Below are 17,154 nucleotides of genomic sequence, written 5' to 3'. Positions count from 1 at the left end.
ATATACAGCCTATTAGGGGTGTGTGTGCCATTGTTCAAATGTCTCAGGGAGTCGTTCATGGGTGCGTTTTTAAAGACATATTTTAATTTCATAAAAGGTAACTAGTGCATTAATTTGAAAATGTTGCTCCCTTCCGCTTTCACATTTTATGGAACATTTTTATCTCAACTTTTCACTAGCCTCTTGGGTGTCTGTGTCCTCACCATCCCTTGGGCCAAGTTAAGCCACCAGGGGCTTCCGAACCCCATGACCTCCGCTCGAGGCTCAGTTACTCAGATTCAGCACTTTTGGAATCCCTGTGTGACACAATCACTGGCCATCTTACCCCATAAGTGCCCCTTCCTGTAATGTTGGAGGCTTAGAGTTTTTATTTAACCTTAAGATAAATGTGACTTCATTCATAACTGGTGATGTGGGACATCCCAGGCACCCGGGCATTATCATCACTTCTACGAGGGTGGTGAGGCCCTTTGTGCCCGGTTGGGGATAAGGGCTTTGGGGGGGAACCCTGGCTCTCTGTTACCTCCAGCAGGTGCTATGGGGCCTAGGATTCAGGTGGAGTCGAGCCTCCAGTTGCCTCCTGGTTTGAAGTGAGGGCTGGGACAATGGTGATGGTTGCAGCTGTCAACTAGCAGGTGTTTATCGGCTCCGCCGTGCGCCCAGCCTGTGCCAGGCCTGCAGGCAAAGAGGGGATGAGAGCCGTCTCTGGGAGAGACAATTAAGAAGGACCGTTTCTGTTTAGAGCTCCGTGCCCAGTGTGCTGCGTAGTGGAGGGCCAAATCAGGCGGAACAGACCAGGAGAGAAGTCTGCTCTCCACCACGTGCTGACTGGGGGAGGCTGGAGGGCAGGCTGCGCCCACTTCGGCAGCAGACTGGTCACTCTGTGACGGCTCAGGGTGTTTGAAGAGCCCCGAGAGGATCTCAGAGAGGGGAGGGAGGGCCAGGCACAGAGACCCAGAGCGCTGTCGTGGAAAGAGCCCGCACCTGGGAATCGGAGAGCTGCCGCCACTCATGCCTCCATTCACATCTGTTTCCACATCTGTAAAACAGTTCCCTTCCAAGGCAAGGTCCTGTTCATATCTATTTCTAGTGACAAGTCCTCTGTTTTATGGGGTCACCCTTACTTTTCTTTTTTTTTTTGAGATTCTGGTTTTGATGTAGACCATTTTTAAAGTCTTTATTGAATTTGTTACAATATTACTTCTATTTTATGTTTTGGTTTTTTGGCTGTGAGGTGTGTGGGATCTTAGCTCCCTGACCAGGGATCGAACCCACACCCCCTGCGTTGGAAGGCAAAGTCTTAATCACTGGACTGCCAGGGAAGTCCAGGGGTCCCCCTTACTTTAATCTCCAAACAGAAAGACTTGTGATTTCATCCCACATTCAGTGGGAACCCTGGCGTCCCCACAATAGTCTTAGAAGTCCCAGGGGAAACGGTCCTGGGTCCTACAAGTCTGTATATCTGACCCACATGGAACACCTCTCCAATTCCCTTCTCCCATAAAGGACGACTGACATAGGCTATTGGAGTGCGGGATACTCTATGGAAGCCCAGGGCTAGTGGATTATAACGTACAGAAACTTAAAACGTACCCAAGCCCCTTTCTCTGCCCAAGGATTTCTCATCGGCCTGTGCCGCCCCCTCCCCAGGTGCTCTGATGCCAGATGTTCCACAGCCTTGGGAAGTCTTGGCAGTACCTCACCCATGCAGGCTGTTTGTGTAATTTCAGAAGCATAGGGAGTATTTCTGAAAGTGTTTCCCCTTTGCTATCTTGAGTTCTTCTTTGAGTTATAGCTTGTCCCAGTTTCATTGTAAATATCCCAACAAAGAAGAAATCACGTGGCCAAGCAGTTAAAGGAGGAGTAACGAGTAACGACTGATGATGAGAAGCAGATGGCCTGGTAGTGTGGGGAGAGCAGTAGAAGGGAGGGGGCGCTGGAGGAGTTGGGAACCTGAATTCTCAAGCTCACCAAAGGCTGTATCTGCTGTCGTGATTGGAGATGCTTTATAGGGTGACAATAAGGTGCCCCCGAGAACTTTCATGTAAGGTTAGGTAAGGTCATCCTCTGAGAATGGAACTTATTACAGCAGCACATGGGAGGAACAGTAATAATTAAAATATCATCTATAATAATATGACGATAATGTAACAGGTATGACCTGCTTCACCAACTTAGATTACAAATATGTTCACATTTCCTTTATTGCCCCAATTCATTGTTTTAGTCCCCGTGTGTCTTTGGGGCACGAAGAGAGCTGCCCCATATTATTCAAAAATCTCAGCGTCCAGGGGGAGGTCAGCTTTGTTTCTTCACACCAGAAGAATCAGGGTCCCAAGAGCCCACCGCTACGATTGCTCCTGGCTGTCACAAGGTGTCGCTATTGAAGCTCGCGCTCGCAGACGATGCTGCTACCCTGGAGGGTGGGATGCCCTTCACGGACTAGGTGCAGGATTACAGCTCTTCTTAGTCTACTTTCCCACACTCAGCCATCACTGCCCAAAGCACGGCCCCTGGGGCGTGGAGGCTGGGCGGGAAGGGTAATTAGCATACGCCACCTTCCACACCGGCCTCAGCCCTCCTCCTGTGAAATGAGAGCAGCACATCAGCCCAAATCCCCCTTCACTCAAGGTGATTTAATCGGAGAGCTTCTCTGCTCTTCCCTGCCACTGCTCCTTGGATCACCCTAGCTCACCTGAACAGGTGTGCCCGACTTTGCATCTCAGAGGTCAGGGCTGGGATGTGGGTGCTTCTGTCTTCAGAGAGCCCCAGGGAGTCTCACCCCTACCAGCAGGGGCGGGCCAGCTTCTGCTAAGCGCCACAGCTCACACCCCAAGAGAAAGAGGCTGGCACCCTGGTGGCTCACCTTTGCGTAACCAAGGGGGCACACAGAACAGGGTAGTGGTTACCAGAGGTGAAAGAGAGTGAGAATTGTGTAAAGGGGATCCGCTGTACAGTGACGGATGAAAACTCCATTTTTTGTGGTGAGCGTGCTGTAAGGTATGTAGAAGTAGAAATATAATGTACACGTGAAACATGTGATGATATAAAACAACGTTACTTCAATAAAAAAATGAATCTAAAACTAAAATAAAGAGGGCACACAACTGATCCTTCTCCAGAGGAAGAACGTCTGTTCCAGGTATCGCTGTCTCTGCCTCAACCAGGAGCTCTTAACCTGGGAATCAGGAGTGAGAGCCAGTGGCGGCGTCATGAACTGGTTGGGGAAAAGCATTAGGTATTTATTTTCACGAATCACTGATTGAAACTAGCATTTCCTTCCTTTGTGCTTACAGGCATCACACCACAGTAGTACGTACGGTGCCTGGGACTTTGTCACCAGTAGAAATCACAACTATTTTCCTATAGCACCACAATTGCTGTAGATATTTTAAAATGTTATTTCAGCTCAGCGTATCACTAATTCAAGATCATGATAAGTTATTGAACCTGTCACTAGACCTCCTTTATCCAAGGCCTCGATAAAGCACATATATTGCTCTATCACGATTCTTAAATTCTGTTCATTGTATTTCAGTATATTTGGTTTCCTTTACCATCCTATGTCTTTTACTTCATGCATTTAAAACTATGATCCTGGGCTTCCCTGGTGGCGCAGTGGTTGAGAGTCTGCCTGCCGATGCAGGGGACGCGGGTTCGTGCCCCGGTCTGGGAAGATCCCACATGCCGTGGAACGGCTGGGCCCGTGAGCCGTGGCCGCTGAACCTGCGCGTCCGGAGCCTGTGCTCCGCAACGGGAGAGGCCACAATAGTGAGGGCCCCACGTACCGCAAAAAAAAAAAACAAACTATGATCCTGGGGAAAGTGCATAGGCTTCCCCAGACTGCAGGAGGAATCCATGACACAGAACTCATTAAGAGCCATGGCCATCCAGAGAGCAACTGGCCACTGTTTTGTTTAAAAAAAAGAAAAAGCACCTCACCACAGTTCTAAGAGCTGATATTTACGGAGCCCTTACACATGCCAGACATTTTCTATGTGTTGTTGCGTCACAGGTAGAGCTGTTATTTCCATTTAAAGCTGAGGCACTGGTGCACTGAACGACGTAACTTGGCCATGAGAACACAGCGGTCAGCGTAGGAGCCAGGAGTCAGCCTTGACCTTTTAACCCAGCGCTGAGATTTCACCATTTTCAGTCAGGCTGCCTCCAAGGTCCCAGGGAGCTCGACCTGAGTGTAGCTCACCCTCGAGGGCTGAGGGCCGGGCCATAGCCAGCTCAGGCCAGGGGAGGGAGGTGGTCTCAGGGGGTCCAGTGTTCAGCCCACCTGGGGTGACCGTGGCCTGCTCTCATCTTATAGGCACCAGGCAACCTCCAGTCCCCCAGGGTCACCCCGGCTCCCTGCCCCTTGCGGGCCTGGATAAACCTGACCAGAACCCCAGTGTCATGGGCTGAGGGGGACAGGGCCCTCCCCAGGACAGCCACACACTCCAGGGCTCACATCCTTCCTCATCTTTCTTTTCCGTGCTGCTTCAGGCCATCAGCCACCACGACTTCCTTCCCTGGTTCCACAGCGTTTGCTCATGCCAGGCACTGCAAGATTTTCACCATTTACTAGAGATCGTCCAGGTCACACATGCCCTCTGCCATCCTTCTCGTTCTTTCCTGCTTCCTAACACTCTCCCGTCTCCCTTCTTCCTTCCTCCTTTTCTGAGGCAATAGATCCTGGCCCCTTTCTCTCTTGGGACAGTTCCTCCCATTTTCACCTCCAAAGACTTTCCCCAATACTTTCTTTTCTGAAGGGGAACTTCGGTAAACAACATTTTCTCAATCTAACTAATTGCTAAACTGAGTCCTGTCTTAGTTCAGGCTGCTGTAACATAATACCATGGACTGGGCAGCTTAAACAACTAACAGTTAGTTCTCACAGTTCTGGAGGCTGGAAGTCCGAGATCAGGGCGCCAGGATGGTTGGGGTCCAGTGAGAGCCGTCTTCCTTGTCCCAGACTGCTGACTTCTCACTGTGTCCTCACATGGTAGAAGGAGCAAGGGACCTCTCTGGGGCACTAATAGGGGCACTAATACAGGCACTAATACGGGCACTAATCCCATTCATGAGGGCTCCACCCTCATGACCTTATCATATCCCAAAGGCCCCACCTCCTAATACCATCACATTGCGGGGAGAGGGTGGGATTTCAACATATGAACTGGGGGGCGGGGCACAAACATTCAGTCCATAACAGTCCCCAAGTGTCCCAACCGAGGGAAGAGGGAGCCCTGAGTAGGTGACATGTTTGAACTTGGTCCTTGGAATTGAACATCACTCATTCACATCATTGATACCATGGCTTTTTCAGCTGATCCTCTGTGCCGTCCAGCTACCAGGAGCCACGGAGGCATCAGCTGGGCACTGAGAAAGCCCACCCTGTAGCCCCAACCCCATCGGCCTGCCCACTCAGGATGGGGCTGTGCCCTGAACACACTCTGCACCCTCACAGAGTCCCAAAGGTACTTCAAGGCAAAGACCCCGGGTCTGGTTTCTCTAAAGACCCCGTACCTGTGTGCCTAGGTCTCCAGCTGCCTCCACTCCCGGAGACTTTCTCTGTCTAGCTGTCCAGTTTGCACTCCTTTCTGAGACACGGCGACCCACTCTGCCCTCTGTTGTTTCCTACCCTGTCTCAGACCCAGCCACTTGCTTCCTGGGGCCGGCTACGCCTTCCCAGAGCACAGCTGGGAGAGCCAGCCAAGTGGCTTGAGCTGCCCACCAAACGTTGAGCCCACCTGCCTCTCGGTGGAGGGGAGCAGCCTGGGCGCCCCCTCCGGTGAGGACCTACTGCCCAGCTGCTGTCAGGTCCCCGGCGCAGGGGACCTCCTATCGAAGGTCACACATTCCCAGGCCCGTATCTGAGACCGGGTCACGTGGGGTCTACAGGCCTGGAGTCCCATTCCAACTTGGGATGACTCTGAACGGCCCTCACAGCGGCAGGGGCCTCGCGGGCATTGGCTGAGCCACAACTGGGCCTGCATCCCGGCTCAGCTTCTCCATCACTCCCACTGCTTCCGTCATCTCCCTTCACAGGCGTTGGTGCTGAGAACCCTCCTTAACAAACCGCCCACATGCTGAGATCCAACTCGGAGACAGCTTTTCAGGACACCCAACCAGCAGGGCAGGCATCCTGGCTCCAGCCTGGGGTGGAAGCCAGGCCTTCAAGAGGAGAGAGTGGGGTTGGGAGGAGGTGTGGGTGATGGGGGGGCCTTTGGGTACCACTGGAGCCCCACGGTCTTGACCACTCAGACCACAGGCCTCAGGATGCCCCACATGTGCCCACAGGTTAGGGCAGCTGGTGTTGGGGTGCTTCTGTAGAGTCGCTCGGGGGACCTGCCCACCACGGTTCCTCCTCTTTTATCGTTTTACACATCAGACCACCATGTCCTGCCATTCAAGCTGCCATTGAGATGTTTTTTGAAGTTCAGAAACCACATGCCACACCCAAGGCCTGCAGCCGATTTGGGTTCGGAAATGGCCCTGTTCTCCGAGCCCGTGCTCACTGGCCTCTCAGAGGGGCTCGGAGCCCACTGTTCTGTCCAACAGGAGTGGACCACAGTGGCTGCTCAGGAAATATGATGCCAGTTGAACTGAATTGAAGCTGAAAGTGGTTCCACCCACAGATCACAGAGGGCACTCGTCCATCAGGACCACAAGGGCCAGGAAGAGCTGGTAAGAAGCCTCTTCTGGCGGGAATCCATGTGGGCGCCGGCGCGGCAGGGAGCAGCGTGGGGTCACTATGGTGGAGCTGCAGCAGCTCTGGGTGCAGGAGGCGGTGGACCCCTGGTGAAGAGTCTGGAGAGAGAGAACATCCGGAAGATTCAGGGCCTCAGGTTCCGGTGCAGCACCTGTGAGGACAGCCAGGCGTCCGTGCAGCAAGTGCACCAGTGCGTTGAGCACTGCCATGCACCTCTGGCTCAAGCCCAGGCCCTGGGGATCAGCGAATTGGAGAAGTTCCAGGACTGCCTGGCCCAGTGCACCATGCATTGCAACAACAAAGCCAAAGATTCAATGGATGCGGGGAGTAAAGAGCTTCAGGTGAAGCGGCAGCTGGAGAGTTGCATCATCCAAGTGTGTGGATGACCACGTGGACCTCACCCCAGCCATGACCAAGAAGATGAAGGAGTCTCTCGTCCACTGGGAAATAGATGTCTGCTATTGGGCATCAGGGCTGAGGGCAGGAATCTATTTAAAAAGAGGAATGGGGAGCTTCCCTGGTGGTGCAGTGGTTGAGAATCTGCCTGCTAATGCAGGGGACACGGGTTCGAGCCCTGGTCTGGGAGGATCCCGTATGCCGCAGAGCAACTAGGCCCGTGAGCCACAACTACTGAGCCTGCGCGTCTGGAGCCTGTGCTCCGCAGCAAGAGAGGCCGCGATAGTGAGAGGCCCGCGCACCGCGATGAAGAGTGGCCCCCGCTTGCCACAACTAGAGAAAGCCCTCGCACAGAAACGAAGACCTAACACAGCAAAAATAAATAAACAAACAAGAAAAAGAGGAATGGGGATTTGGGTCTTTAAGGAAAGTTTATGAATGAGGAAATTAAGGATGCCAGCAAGTTTCAGTCACTTGCCTCTGGACACTGGTTCCTCTGTGTTTCAATCCTAGAAAGTGAAATGGAAAAAACACTGGTGCTAAAATTTGGGTCAGAGATAGTACAGGAGAGTTTTTGTGAGCCTGCATTTCATGTGGCCAGGGCTTCTCCTGACGATAGGCAATCTCCCTTGTACCAAACCAGAGCCCTCCAGAGTACCAGCCTCTCTTAGTACACAGATACCAACAGGCTGGCAGGTTCATCTGACACACCTACGATCTGGTGGGGTGTGAGAAGAGGTGTTTCTGTTTGTTGCCAACCTCCTGTTTGCCAGAAGGATCACCACTACCTCTTCCACAAACTGTGATAAATCAAAATCCAGGAGGTCCCTAATTTAGGACGGGAAAGGGGGCTTCTGGGGTTTTGTTTTATATACAAGGGCATGAAGTTACTTAAGATGTAGAGTTGGGAGCGGTAGTTTGGACAAAAATTTTGAAAGAGGCCATTTCTGGCCATCAAGATGTGGATGTGCATTTCTTAAAATTCTCACACATGACATCTTTCAGCCTGGAGACCCTGCAAAAACGTAAGAAGCGATATCACACCGGTAAGGGAAGCAAACCTTCCCTCTCCCTGGCAGCCATGGTGGGCCCTGAGGCTGTCTGCAGCAGACTGACAAGACAATCTCGCAGTGACACTCACCCTTGAAGGCAAAGAGGATTTTGATTGTGCTATGTGCTAGTATTCAGGAATGAAGAGTGAAAGAGGAACTGTTGGCTGCTTAATTAAGAGAGTTATGAAGTACTGGCTTTGGAAAAATCTGGTTTTCAAAGAACAGAATAGAGTGAAAGTCTAAACCCAGTATTACTTACTCTGCCCCCTGAAATAACAGAGCTCTACTGAGACAGTCCCTTGGCAACACGAAGGTCAAGGGAAAGAAAGTCAGCAGCTCGGGGGCGAGCTGTGACTCCTTTAGTGCAAAAGAAGGACCGCCCTCTGTTACCAAATACAACTTTTGCCTGGGCTTTTGTGACATGCGTTCTTCTTGCTCCAGTACTAGCACCTTATAGTTCTGATAAGGACCTTGTTACTTGAAATGATAACATAGCCTGTCTGTTTGCCGTTTCAAGACTGTGATATATTTTCCTAGTGGTTTGGTTTTAAAAATAAACAGGATTTAATTTTTCTTCCCCCCTCCAAAAAAAAAAAAAAAAAAAAAAAAGTCTCTTCCATTCCCTCTGCCTGAAAAGGAAGCCAGGTTTTTTGTCCAGAGGTCAGGTAAAGAAATCCCTGCAGGATGTTGTGGGTGGGGAGTACAGAGGAGTGTGGCTGGGCTCAGTGAGGTTAGAGCACCAGCTCCCCGAGCCCAGGAAGGTGCAGGCTGTTATAGTTCCCCAGAAGAGCCAGGACAAGACTCCACCTCCCCATGGAGTGGCAGGATGGCCGAAGGGAGCCTCGGGCTTGAAGGGGAAAGACCAGTTAACACCAAGTTCTCCGGGGCCGCGGGGATGAGCTTCATGCCCAAGTGTTTGAAGGGACTGTTAAGTGGACACCACAGCTGTGACCAGTGTGAGCTGAGACTCAGAGGCTCCCGTAAATAGTGCAGCCACTGAGGGACCCCATCCCTAGGACTTGTGCAGGTCCTGGGTGAGGGAGGGAGCCCCAGATGATGGAGCTGGAATATCCTACAGTAAAGCTTGATGAGTTCAGAGCAGGTGACATTCAATCTGAAGAAACAGAAGAAGCACAACACTCCTTTTGCTCCAGATCACAGAATAAATCTGTGTGCAATGGACTGCATGGTGCCCCTCCGCCCAAATTTATACACAGAGTAAATCTGCGTGCAATGGACTGCATGGTGCCCCTCCGCCCAAATTTATATGTTGAAACTCTAACCCACAATGTGACTGCTTTGGAAATAGGGCCTTTAGGAGGTGATTAAGGTAAAATGCGGCCATAAAAGTGAGACCCTGATCCGACAGGATTAGTGTCTTTATAAGAAGAGACACCAGAACTCACGTGCACGTCCTCCTCCCTCCCTCCCTCCCCACCACGTGAGGACACAGTGAGAAGGTGGCTGAGAGCTCTCATGAGAAACCACACACTGCCGGACCTTGAATGTAGACTTCAAGAACTGTGAGAAAGAAATTTCTGTTGTTTAAGCCCCTCAGCCTGTGGTGTTTTGTTATGGCATCCCTGCAGGTTATACACCATTCCCTCCCTAGGGATGGGTTTTGCAGCGTGCAAGAGTTTCCAGCTCCATTGCATCCATTTTCATCCCTATTTTATCCAGGTGGCTTAAATGTACCAGCCTCTGAAGTCAAATTTTCTTAATACCCAAGAACCATCAGTTTGCTCCCGTCAGTGCAGATGTCCGTTTTCTGCGAGGTTCCCCTCCGCAAGTACTTCTGGGTCTCCTGCCCCAGGACATGCTGATAAGTCCCCCAAACGCCTGCCGGGTTTCCATCTACATGCGCTCCACTCTGCTGCACATGCTGGATTCCCATCAGTGAGAGCTGAACCCTGGCTCCCACTTTAAGTCTGTGCTGAAGACTGGAAAACGGGAAGAAAAGCACAGCCAAGAGGCTTGTCTCTGCCATCGGAGGCGGCCCTTCCCAGAATCCAGGGGCAACAACACCTGGCACATCTCGGGGGGAGGTCTGCCCACCTGTCTGGTGCCAGTACTTTGGAAACTTCCTTGACCATCCCAGACCCTTGGCCATGAGGCCTCTCTGCCCTTCAGGGAAACCCCACCATCCACTCCAAGAGCTGTGGTTTGGCCCTGGACCTCACCCAACGATTCCTGGGTCATTGGACGCCTCGTTCAGGCACCATCCATGAGGATCAGCTACTTGGATCCTCTGCATTGAGCCAGGTCAGGTCTGATAATTGCACACCTTTCCAAACCTCTCTGCAGCCTCCACTGGTCCTCACTCCTCCCTGAACGAGAAGCCACGCACACGTGTCTGTGCAGCGTCGCCCATGAGGTGCAGCCCTGAGCCCCCCTCAGAGAGGGGTCTCTGGCAGCGGAACACACTTCACAGAGATGTTTGTTACACAGACGCACCCTGAGGTGCCTTTTGCGTGACTGTAGGTGCCCCTCAGAGCCTGAGGTCTCAACAGCCTCCCTCGCAGGGTTACGCTTGCTTAAGCGAGGTCCCAGAACAAAGTCTGGCTGAGGCTTCCAGGTGAACTCAGGGCCCCTGCCCCCCGCAGCAGAAGTAACGTCAGGCTTTGAAGTGACAGGGCTTCGGAGACTTCAAAGCACCGAGGGCCACATTTAGCTCCCGATCTAGCGTCCTGTGGGCCCTCCTGCAGAGGCTTTGTGCAGAGGACACATCTCGCAGGCTTGTGGCAAGGGGTGGGGCCTGAACTGGGGCAGAGGGGCGTCTGTTTGTCCTTCCACCCCGAGCTCCCGAGTCCGCCTTGACCCGCCTGCCATACGCTCTCCCTCAAATGCCCACTCACAGCTCTGAGTCCTGGGCTCACTTGAGAAGCTGGCTTTGGGTGGAAAAAAGCCAGAGGCAGCTGCAGTGGTAGTTTCAGGGGTTGTTCTCCCCCCACCAAATATCTCTGTGGCATTTTTCTGTGGGTCTTCGAATCCTCTCCCCCCTCGGCAGTGGGGTCTCACGGTGGCCCTGGAAGGTCACTGCGCACAGCACAGCCTACCCTCTAGGGTCAATGGAGGGTGGTCTGGAGTGGGTATCACCACCATCCCCACGTGGTTCCTACGTAGGGGCATCCCTGTCCCTTTCTCGTGACTGTTCTGCACACCAGACACTCCTCACGCCCACACGGTTGCTCTTCTCAATTTCTCTCCTCACTGATCTCTCACCAGAATCCTTTTTAACCTCTGTTAGTCTCTACAGGTGCCCACCAGGTGTCAGCCATTTCAAGCATCTGTGCAATCACTGTTTATTTGTGGTAACAAGGCTGTTATCTCACTACAAATGTCATTAGTATCTTGTAGCAGCTACGTAGCATCCATACAGTGACTCTTAGCTTCATAGGGTCCCCAGAGAGAGACTCAGTAGGAATATAGTGGCGAATGCAGTTGGTGGACCAGCATTCTCCATGCAAATGTTCCCTGGGGGCCAATATTCCAAGGGAGGGTCAGTCCTTGCCCCTGAGGGGATGTGGCCCAGATGTGGCTGGCTTCTGGGTCAGCAGAAGATGGCTGTTGAATCAGCCTTCTCAGGCTGCCATAACAACATACCACAGACCTGTTGGCTTTCACAACAGTTCTGGTGGCTGGAAGTCCAAGGTCAAGGTGCCAGCAGGGTTGATGTCTGCTGAGGGCTCTCTCTCTGCGTTGCAGAGGGCTATCTGCTCACTGTGTCCTCATGGAGCTCCCATTCAGTGTATGGGGCAGGAGGAAGCAAGCACTCTGGTGCCTCATCCTATGAGGGCACGAATCCCGTCATGAGGGCTCCACCCTCAGGACCTCATCTTAAGGAGATACTTAGGAAGATACTTAGGAAGGAACGTAAGTATCTTCCAAAGGTCCCATCCATAAATACCATCACATTGGGGGTTAGGGCTTCAACATATGTTTTTGGGGGGAGACACAGTTCAGTCCACAGCAGCCATCAAGGAGCAAGGATGCCCCCAGTCACCCCTTGGCACCCAGGCCACAATGGGGCTGTGCTCAGGACTGTGGGGGACTCAGGAGAACGGGGTGGCCCAGGCCAGCGCCTGGCTGTTCACACTCTCCAGGAGCTCTGGATAGGTTAGTAGGATTCACATGGGATGAGCCATGAAGGAAAACTCAGATATAACCTGGGAGAAACGGACTCTCTGTGGGTGGTCAGAGAAGGGAAGGGTCATCAGTGGAGGACTTCTGGAGAACTGGCTCTGTGTCTTCAGCCTGTTAGTGGTCAACAGGTCTCCTGAGCTGGGCCACACAATGTGTGCACAGGACTCAGGGCCTTTGGAGGCAGCTCCAGTGTCATGGTGGTGGTGGGACAAGATGGTGGGAGCAGGGTGGAGTGGACTCAGAGCTGGAGGAACCACAGCCTGTGGGGTCTGTGTGGCCCAGTTGCTGTCCCAGAGAACCAAGTACCCAAGTGGATGTGAGGGCTACATTTAGACCCTGCAGGGTCTGGCTCCTGGCCACCTGGGACAGGCCCCAGCTGTGCTCCTGGGACAGGCCAGAGGGTGGATCTCTGTGCTCCCAGACTCCATGTCCAGGTGGCTTCTTCGACATGGTCCCTTCATAGTTCCTTTGACCAAGATTATTGGGTCACCTGACAAGGGCCATCAGCAACCAGCTCTTCTCTGAGGTCAATAAGGGTAGCCCAAGACAAGGTTACTCAGCATCATTGAATCTATTTATTTGGCAAATCTGATTATTCAAATTAGTTTTCCAGTTAATTGTCCTAGGTTTACACATGTACATATACCCTGTGTATCTCAGATTTTCCAGATTAGGAGTACAAATAAGGCCAGACAATGTCCCTAAGCCTCCACGGGTTTTAGTAGTGAAAATTTCAGCCTCTTCCACAACTAAGTTCAGCCGTCCCTAACTCACTGACTGCCACTCGCTGCAGGGTGGGCCCTGGACGCATCAGCACAGTAACCTTAACCCTGACCCTCTGCCCCTTCTGTGCCTGCTGGGCCTGACGACTTAGCCCAGAGTGTGGACCCTCCCATAGAGCAGCCTAGCCTGCAGCTCTGGGCCTGTGCCCACTCCCACAGACCCTGATGTTTCCTCTGTGACATGCAATCCAGGATGGGTCCTCATGGGGAGAGAGAAGAGGCCCATCTCCTCCCCCTAGCGTGTTGGGATCAGTCAGCGGTTCCCAAGGCTCACCTCCACAGTTGTCACATCAACCCCAGTGTGCCACATCCTTCCAAGGACCTACACCTAATAGTTACGCAGCTTGTGGGTCTATACTCCCCTCCGGCCCTCTGTCACCTGGCTCGGCAGAGTCATGCTGCCCACAAGACAAGGCTGCATGTTTGCAGACATCACTGGGGATGATGGGTCATCAGGGCCCCACCATCCCTTTCCTCTTTAGAAGCCTGTCTGGCCCTAAGCACACTGGTAGATACAACTGCAGCATGAACCGCGCCAATCAGCTCCACTGGGCAGGCTCCCAGCTCCCAGTGCAAAGAGAGAAATTGGAGGTGGGTGGTTCCTAACTCCACCCACCCACGGGCTCTGACCCCATCCAGCCCAGTGTCCTGCTGGATACATGTCTGGCTTTCTGAGACTAGCACGAGTGTGCCTCGGCCCAGGATGGCCACGGGACTGTGCAGCCTGTAGGCAGGCGGAGGAGTGTCCAGGGCTTGGAGCAGCTGGGCGGGACTCATCTCTGGGTCTGCGGAGCTCCTGCCCCTGGCTGCCGGTTCATGGAGGCCCAGTCTGATGGGCGGGAGCCTCTGGTCCTGACCGTGATCACTGCTCTGCACCCATTTCTACCCTTTCTTCCTCACCGTTCCCTCCAGCCCCACAGAGTGCCACCTGACCACTGACCGCAGGGGAGGGGGGAGAAGGTGGGGCTTCTGCCCTTCTATGGCTCTCAGTCAAATTGAGGATTCTCAGACAGGAAGCCGCTCTGCCCTCCATCCTTCCTGCTGGTCTCACACCCCAACCCCCAACCCCTCACAGAGCCCCAGCGCTTCAAGCCTGAGACTGTTACCCAACCTCACCTCCTCCTTCCTCAGGGTTTTATCTAAATCGCCCTCTTTCCCCCCCCACAGCCACCCCTCCCTTCCGTCCACCGCTTAGCGGTGGACGCCTCTTCTCCTGAGGTACAGGCGGTTGCTTCTCTTCCTAAAGTAACCCCCCGACCCCGTTCACATTGTCTCATTTGTTACTTCTCATCCCACTCACTCCGTCTTGCAAACCACCCCACAATTTATCCTGATCACCATTTCACTCTCCGGAGGCTGAGTCAGTGGCAGGCTTTCAGCTGCCACCACTGCACCTTCTCTAGAGCATGAGAGGAGCCCAGTCCAAACTATGATTCAATCGTTTACAGTTTCCAACGAGGAACTGCCAAGAGCCCTGTGTCGTCAAGATGGTTCCTCTATTCCTGGCTGCCTCATCTTCTCCCTCCCAGCCACCGGATGGGGACATCTCTGTGGACGGTGCCACCGTGGCCAGCTGCCCAGCCAGGACTCAGGTGGGCAAGACAAGCACCTTGTTCTCCTCTGGCTGAACTTCTCATCATTCTCAAGGAAACTAAACCTAATCAACAACGTCGTAGCCTGTTCAAGAGAGCAAGCTGGTCATGTCCAGGAATTTCCCACTCCCAGGCTTGTCTCTACTGCCTCTCCTCCCCCTGGGCCAGAGCTCAAACTCCACGCAGTGGACGCCCCCATGGCAATGCGGGAGGGGTTGCCCAATTCCGGCCCTTGGCCTGTCTCCTACCTTTCCCAGGTATACCCTGCCCCCTTGTGGCTCTCAGGTGTCACCAGTGCCTTTCCACTCTGTCCCCACTATTTTCACAAAGTGTCCACAGCATCACAAAGCCTGGTCCACACCAGCCTGCCTCAGTCCGTCTGCAGCTTTGTCCTGGGCACAGGAAGGTGTGACTGGCCTTCCAGGCCTTTCCAAGGCCCATAGAAAACTCGGGGCTCTCTGCACATACTTGCTCTCCCCAGTCACACATTCTGCTGGCATCTCTGTGAGGTCATGGGCCAACAGAGCTCCAGAAGAGACCAGAAAGTACAGCTGCTCCACGCCGGGATCCCCAAACCAAAAAGGAGCTTGGTCCATCCCTCCCACTCCATCTCTCCTCCATGCCAACCCTCTTGATTCTCTCTCCTAACTCCTCTCTCTCTTCCTTTCCAGAATCTTCTAGTCTAACAGAAGGACAGAGGAGAGCTGGGAAACAGCCTTATTCAGATGGTCTCATTCTCTTTCTCAATTCTTCCAACCTCATGCTTTTTAGGCTTAGAAATCAAGAGTTCACCTGGGTCTTAGGTTCTTCAGAGCTCCCCAGACACTGAGTGGTTTATATCAAGTTGTCTGGGTGCTGGGGAAAGGGTTTGGGGTCACAGTGAGCAAAGGTGTCATTCAAGTGAGCATCAGAGGGACGGCACACCAGTAAATGTGCCATGTGTCAGCCCCCCATATCAGAGCCCTAGGAAGAGGTATCTGCTATGGAATTCAGACTGAGGTTTCCTTCCTCCAAGCTCAGCTTTCTTCCCTTAGCCATGGTGGTCATGGTATTCTGGAGGACCAGCTGGACCCTGGAAGGCTGGTGGGCCATGATGTCCATGCGGAATTCTTTGATGACAAAGTAGTAGCAGAAAACATCCAGGCAGCAGTTGATATTGGAGAAACACATGGACAATTGCAGGAACAAGATGATGTTCTGCTTGGCTCTGCACTCCACGATAAAGCCATTCCTCACCAGGAACTGCAAGAGGAAACTCAGGTGGACTGGGAGAAAGGAGACCACAAAGACAGCCAGACTGGCCGCGATGGTCCAGATACAGGCCTTCTGCTGGACCCAGTCCTGGGTGTGGTCCCGACGGGCGACCAGAATGCAAATGCTCCTGGAGGAGCAGAAACCCATGATGCTCATGGGAAGAAGGAAGCCGAAGACCTCGAGAGGGAAGAAGACCTTGGCACTCCAGGTGCCGTCAGACATGTTGTGGAAGCACGTGTAGTTTTCCACTTTCCCATGGAAGCTATAGATAGGGGTGCTCCCCACCCACACCAGGACCCAGATGGTGAAGCAGATCCCAAAGGTCTTCCTGGGGGACCGGAGGTGGCTGACCAGGAGCGGGTACCGGATGGCCAAGAATCTGTCCAGGCTGATGTAGCAGATCGTGAAGATGCTCCCATACATGCTGATGAAGTAGAGGCACTCCACTAGGGTACAGAGGGGAAGAAGGGGAGCCTTCACGTGAGACAGGGCCATCTTGAATGGGAGCGAGAACACCAGCAGCAGGTCGAAGACCGCCAGGTTGATCATGTAGATGGAGGTGGCAGCGTAGCAGGGCCACCTCTTCTTCAGGAAGGAGCTGAAGCCTCGGATGGCAAGCAGATTGAGGAGCAGACCGAGGAGGAAGGTAGGGGTGTGGACAGCCAGCTGCACGGTTTTCATCAGCACCTCCACATCATGGAAGGAGCAGTTCTCACTCTGGTTTCGCTGGCTCATGTTCCTTCCTACAACGTCAACGGTAGATGAGATGAAGTTCCTCTTACCCTCTAGAACTGATGGATTCTCACGACTTGGTCAAGAATCATAAACATGACCCCTTTCTCACACAGCAATCTATGCTCTTTGAATAACGATCAGAAAACACAGGAAGAAAAATTACCTCGAAATCTGTGGCCCAGATAGAACCACCGTTACTTTACGTATATGTGTGTGTATGTGTATATATATATATGTATGGGTATATATATATATATATATATATATATATATATATATAAAGTATATATATAATTCCAGACTCTGTACACACACACACGTGTGTGTGCCTTTATCTTTAATAAAAACAGAATTGTGCACAAGCAACTGTCCCTTTTTTTCCAATCAGAAGTCTTTCTGTTGAAAGTAGTAACAACAACATAAGCCCTGACCCAAACTGGTTTCATCAAAGAGTGAATTTCACAGAACTGGAAACATGAAAACTAGGGCAGGGCTGA

General features: G+C 52.6%; 1 protein-coding gene and 1 pseudogene across 1 annotated transcript; one reads left to right on the top strand and one right to left on the bottom strand.

Moving 5' to 3' along the window:
* The first annotated feature begins 6,745 nt into the window (after positions 1–6,745).
* LOC132428760 (protein FAM136A-like) lies at positions 6,746–14,704 on the top strand (annotated as a pseudogene).
* Positions 14,705–15,631: 927 nt separating this feature from the next.
* On the bottom strand, positions 15,632–16,660 carry GPR55 (G protein-coupled receptor 55). Its single transcript, XM_060015491.1, has one exon. The coding sequence runs from the start codon at positions 16,655–16,657 to the stop codon at positions 15,632–15,634; it is 1,026 nt and encodes a 341-aa protein (XP_059871474.1). The 5' UTR covers positions 16,658–16,660.
* Between the last annotated feature and the right edge of the window lie 494 nt (positions 16,661–17,154).

Source organism: Delphinus delphis, chromosome 7 (assembly GCF_949987515.2).
Source record: "Delphinus delphis chromosome 7, mDelDel1.2, whole genome shotgun sequence".
Lineage (NCBI taxonomy): Eukaryota > Metazoa > Chordata > Mammalia > Artiodactyla > Delphinidae > Delphinus > Delphinus delphis.
This window is presented reverse-complemented; position numbering and strand designations above follow the sequence as displayed.